The sequence below is a fragment of the Sclerotinia sclerotiorum genome, genomic scaffold, assembly GCF_000146945.2.
Source record: "Sclerotinia sclerotiorum 1980 UF-70 scaffold_1 genomic scaffold, whole genome shotgun sequence".
NCBI lineage: Eukaryota > Fungi > Ascomycota > Leotiomycetes > Helotiales > Sclerotiniaceae > Sclerotinia > Sclerotinia sclerotiorum.
Window position 1 is genome coordinate 2054700 of NW_001820835.1, and position 6000 is coordinate 2060699.

The 6000-nt window shown below is 35.0% G+C and overlaps 3 protein-coding genes across 3 annotated transcripts; 2 read left to right on the forward strand and 1 right to left on the reverse strand.

Annotated features, from left to right (window-relative positions):
- Positions 1 to 79: 79 nt before the first annotated feature.
- SS1G_00799 (hypothetical protein) lies at positions 80 to 664 on the forward strand (the record flags this gene model as incomplete). The annotated part of the gene is made up of 2 exons (XM_001598660.1): positions 80 to 285; positions 508 to 664. 2 exons carry the CDS (start codon positions 80 to 82, stop codon positions 662 to 664), a joined length of 363 nt encoding a protein of 120 aa, XP_001598710.1.
- Positions 665 to 1156: 492 nt separating this feature from the next.
- Positions 1157 to 1732, forward strand: SS1G_00800 (hypothetical protein; the record flags this gene model as incomplete). Its single annotated transcript, XM_001598661.1, has 1 exon — positions 1157 to 1732. The coding sequence occupies one exon, from the start codon at positions 1157 to 1159 to the stop codon at positions 1730 to 1732; it is 576 nt and encodes a 191-aa protein (XP_001598711.1).
- Positions 1733 to 4952: 3220 nt separating this feature from the next.
- SS1G_00801 (predicted protein) lies at positions 4953 to 5099 on the reverse strand (the record flags this gene model as incomplete). Its single annotated transcript, XM_001598662.1, has 1 exon — positions 4953 to 5099. The coding sequence occupies one exon, from the start codon at positions 5097 to 5099 to the stop codon at positions 4953 to 4955; it is 147 nt and encodes a 48-aa protein (XP_001598712.1).
- Between the last annotated feature and the right edge of the window lie 901 nt (positions 5100 to 6000).

Below are 6000 nucleotides of genomic sequence, written 5' to 3' on the forward strand. Positions count from 1 at the left end.
GGGCCATATCACCGAGCGGGCCACTTTTACCTCAATTTATATCTTTCAACTTCAATACGCGATTTATCAACAATATATTATGGAATCGAATAATCAAGAAGGTCGAATACTTTTAGCTATCGAAGCTATCAATAAAGACCAAAAATTAAGCATTCGGAAGGCTGCTAAGCTATATAATATCCTGTGTACAAAGATTCAGCGCAGAATGGACGGTACTACCCCTTGTATCGAATCTCGAGCAAATAATCATAATTTGACCAAATTAGAAGAGGAAGTGCTTATCCAGTATATAATCGATATAGATAAGAGAGGGTTTACATCTAAATTAAATGGTATAGAAGATATAGCGAATTATATCCTCGAATCGCAGGGTGCGAAGAAGGTTGGAAAGCTCTAGGCTCATCGCTTTGTTAAACGATGTCCAGAATTAAAGATATGTTTTAATCGCATTTATGATTTTCAAAGAGCTTTCTACAAAGATCCCAAGTTTATTGAAGAGTGATTTAGATTAGTATCGAATATGCAGGCGAAATATGGTATTGTCGATTCTGATTTCTATAATTTCGACGAAACCGGCTTCATGATGGGTATAATATGCCTTGGAATAGTTGTAACTAGTGCTGAACGAAATGGTAGAAGCAAGGCAATACAACCAGGCAATTGAGAGTGGGCTACAGCAATTATATATGGTAATGGAGAGGGTGAAACTATACCTCTATTTCTAGTAGTTCAAGGACAAGTTCATCTTTCCAATTAGTATACCGAAACCGATTTTCCTGCGGATTAGGTTATTAAACCTACTTCCAATGAATAGACGAATAATGAAATAGGGTTAGAATAATTAAAGCATTTCGATAAACATACTATTCGTCAAAAAAAGAGCAAATATTGAATACTAATATTAAATAGGCACGAAAGCTACGAATCAATACCTTTTCAATCATATTGCAAATCAAATGATATTATATACCTCAAATTACCACTACATTCAAGTCATTTAACTCAATCACTCGATGTTGGGTGTTTTGGCATACTCAAACGTTCATATAGTTATCAAATTGAAGGATTTATCAAAGCTCATATCAATTATATTACCAAGATTGAATTCTTTATAACCTTCAAAGCTGCATATTTACAATCATTTACTATTCAGAATATGAAAGCTGGTTTTCGAGGAGCAGGTCTAATACCATTCGATCCTCAATCTATACTTTCAAAACTAGATATTAGGATTCGTACTTCTACCCCTCCATCTACCTCCTTGGAACTTACCAACTCCTGGATCTCTCAAACCCCTCATAATCCAACTGAGGCTCTCTTACAATCAACTCTAGTAAAAGCTCGAATAACTCGTCATCAATCAAGCTCTTCTACACCTATATTTGAGACTATACAAGCTTTAATTAAAGGTACAAAGAGATTAGCATATGAAGTTACACTTTTGAGTGCTGAGAATCGTATATTTCGAAGAGCAAATGAGGTATTAAATAAATGTCGACACGCTAAAAAAATTCAACTACGTAATGAAGGAGTACTTACTGGACAAGAAGCTAAAGATATATTATCACAACAAGAGGTTGATAATCAGATTCAACGCGACGAACGTCAAAATGGGGGAAATTTTAATAGGGAATCATCTACTAATCGATATTGTAGTAAGTGTGGAAAGACTGGTCATAATTCAAGAACTTGTCAGAATAGTATAATAGATCCTAGATTATTAGATTCTTGATAGTTTCAATCAATTGATTTAATTGTTGTTAAATAATATGGGTTTGAAATGATAAATTGAGGTAAAAGTGGCCCGCTCGGTGATATGGCCCGCTCGCTGATAAACCACGTTATTATAATTAGAATTAGAATTTGAAACTATTCCTAAATTCTAAAATACAAAACTATTTCCAAAAGATTTACAATTAATTATAAATAATCTGTAAATTTTGATAAATGATTTTTTTGATATATAAACAAACAATTATTGGATTATAATTCCATCAATTTATTATTTATAATTCGGATTGGGTTTTTCAAAGAAAGTGTTAAAGTGAATGGTTCCTGCGTAGCACGTGCACAGGGCACTAGTCCTATTGGGACGAGATTGAGAAGCTCTCTATAGGAGAGCTTCGCACTTCCGTAGATATTGGGTTTCTTGAGACCAGAAAGAGCATCAGATTGAATTGATTGATTCTCTAGCTAAGCAGTTAAGCTGCGAGTATATGTTCAAAAAATGAAGGAATAGGGTTAGGTATTCAGCCTTCGGAATTAAAGTGCTTTGAAATCAAAATATTGAAAGCAAACAAACAGTTTACCAAAAAGGAAAGAATAAATTAAAAGTTGAGTTTTGTTTGCTCCTTATATGCATCATGCAATATATATGCATATGCTGCCAAGATCCCAGGAGGTCAACATCCACTGTCTCAAATGCCCCCAAGATACTACGTCCTGCGTATTCTGTCTTTCCATTTCTAAAGCGCCTATATACAAGTTTCAAAATACCAATTTTTGAGTTTATATAACCCTTCAGGCCTATTTACATACACTTCCTCTATCCACCCACATTCGACCTATATGCCCACTCGACTATACATTCTTGCCTAGATTTAGCATAAAATATATTTTCCAATCCAACTCTTAATCCAGAAGTATGAGTCCCTCATAATCGATTTTTGGTTGCTAAAAGTTGATATCAAGAGCCAGGTCTCTGCGGAAAAATATCCTAAATTTTTGACTTCTGAAGGGATAGCTTTGATTTCAGTGCAGTGATTTACTTGACAGCATCATTCTAAGTGACTTGTTATCAAAAGAATTATTACCGTCATTCCTTGCTTACCATTATAAAGTCTTCTCATCGTCATCCACCGAAATATTCAGCTATCAGATTTCTCCCCTTTCATCTCAACCTCTACTCAGGCTACACATACTTGGAATGGCACTCTCCATCTTCTATAAACTCATTTGTTGCTTTCCTCGTAATAACTCCTATTGATGCACCTATAATGGTTCGAAATTTTTGGCGTAATTCTTTGGAAGAAAATATAGGTAGAATAATAATGTAGTATTTATATCCATTACTTTAATCTAATTTCTCATCTATCATTCACCATTCACACTCAAGCATCTTTGTCTTATCCCTTAAATGGCACTACCTATCCTGCTATCCTCTTCAAGTAGACATAGAACTTATACTTAGTTTCTCTGCACTTTGGTCCCTCCAACTCGCCTATAAATATATTTTCATCTGCCACATATCTTCACTCTAGACCACAAAAAGATACTACCTTGAAGGTGTGAAGAATTAGATCGTGAAGATATATTCTACTCCTCATCATTGAGAATTTTTCCCTTCAAAATCAACATCCCCTTTTGGATCCTAAGGATCTATCTTGTATTAGCATACACCGGCTTCTTCGCCACTTTTTGCCATTCCTACTCGTTATTACCAGTTTGTTTTGTCAATACTTGCTGTCACTACAGTGGTTTCCATTGAATTTATGCCTTACTCCTTTCTTTCATCAACCGATTCCAATTCGACTTCACCTCAAATATTCACTTCTTTTCTTCCTGAGCTCATCAACATCATACTACTATCTACACCATATTCTCACCAAAGTCTCAAAACTATTTATTCATGGAATGCAAGTAATGAATCTAATACTTCCAGATTTACACACTTCAAACTCAAAGTTTACTTGTTTATATATCAGTTTTTTCCATTTCATTCTCACAAACTTATCCGCTCATCACTATTTGCTTACAAATCCCCTTGACTCCAACTCTCAGCTTCCTTATAAATATCTTCCTATTTTCTTTCTGTTGATACTATAACAAATGGCATAAGACAGTTCCGGGGGGATCATGAGGACGATTTTTGCGTGGTTTCTTCTTTCTCAATTGAGAGTGTCCGACTTCTTTCCACGAGCTCTAGTGTAATTCTTGTGAACTCGTATTCTCTTTTCATGAACCAATTCATTTCCCTTTCTAATTATCACCATTCTTTCGCCCTTTCACTATCCATCATAGTCTTTTTTCTATCAACAATTCCGACTTTCTGCTTATCTTCTCAACTCGAGATTCCTTCCTCCACTAGTACTATCCTGCACTCCTTCTCAATCCATCATACCTCTTTATATATTAACTCGAATCACGCGCCTTGCACTTTTTATCTCTGTTCCTGGTTGAATCTTGAGAGCAAAATGGAAATGGAACTTCATTGGCTTTATATACCACTTCACCCAAAGATACATCTATAAGATCTTACATTATCCAGCTAACTACTCCAGACCTTGGAAACCGAAGAAATTTTTGTCGCATGCTCATTAGCTCACTACTCACATATCCAAGCTTAGGTCTCTCATCTCTCCTATAAAACCACCCACATCTCCTTCTATTACAAATTAAAAATTGTACATAGATATTAACCGAGCCATATTGAAGAACGGAATATCACATCTATTTTCACTTCTCTATATTCTTCCTCCTCTAATATCCAATTAATTCAAAGGATTAATCGATATCTCCACCCGACATAGAACTCTTCTATGCTTCTACATAAATATCATCATTAACTTTTTTATTGTGCACATAGTTTTATTATCGTCATCTTCTTCATAGAGTCTTACTATAAAAATCCCGTTGTCCCATTCAACTAGCAAATTTCTTCTCCCTTTCCCCCGCGCAACATCTTCATCCATTCCTTCATAGCTTTCTCTCCATATCTCCCAAAGTGACTTCTCCCCAGCCAACCCACACACTATCTCAAACTACCGAGCTCATATTCCTCTTCATCTCTGACTTGATCAATATCTAATAGCTCCTATCAAAAAAAAACTGAGAATTACCATTGACAAGTTATTTATACACCCCAACTCAAAATTCAACCTCATGAATCTTTCCCGCTATCTTTCTCACGCTCGCTTCTCTCTTTCTTATTGTCCTCCTAATCTATTCATATCTTACCATACATCACTACTCGCCAATATAAAAACCCTTTCTTCCACATTGATTAATCTTCCAAATCCTGTATTAGCACTGTTATATGTCAGACCTTGCATTATTATAACTTCGTTAATATCTTCCTCGAGCTCTTCCTCCTTTTCCATTCTTAATATCCAAATAAACTCCCAAGTATCTCTTTCCCATCAGATAAAATACATAACCGTACTACTCACCTTCAATCTTACCATCATTTAACCTTATCATTATCATTCCTCTTACCCCTTATTTATCAAATAACTTCCTCTCAGCTTTTGAATAATTAATATTATTATCATTATCATTATCATTTTTACCAACTAATAATTACCTTTAATCCAATCCATCCATCACCCCACTCCACACATATACTCATCACCACCTCATAAGCTCCTCCTCTCTACCTCCTCCATACCTCCTATCCAATATCAATATCAATATCTCAAACTCATCTCAAACTCATATCTATCTACCAATTACCTAGTAACCAAAACCCACAATCTACATCACAAACCTGACATATATCGATTTAACTATTTAGACTACCTACCAATATATCTAAAGAAAAAAAAAATTTAGGGGAGTTGAGGTTTCTTATATAGGTAGATACTTGAGTAGATAGTCCTATTGATGATTTATCCTAATTATTTGGTAATTCAATCTAGTTTTAATTATTGAATTGTCTATTTATAGATATTAAATTTAACATTATTTAATTTATTTCTTGTTAAAAGGAATGATCTTACACAGGGAATAGTGGGAAGCTGACAGGGCAGAACTGAGGCTATATTGGGCTTTTATATGAATCACACATTATCTCTATTCTACAGAAGAGCTTCTCAATCTAGTTCTAATAGGACTAGTGCCTTGTGCACGTGCTACGCAGAAACCATTTACTTTAATATTTCTCTCTATTAATTAATTAACTACAAGATCGACTCCACTTAACCCCACACTCACATGCATATGACAGGACTGCTTCTTCTGTGGCCCGTCGCTCATCTTTGACGGTATTCGATGACTGAGAGG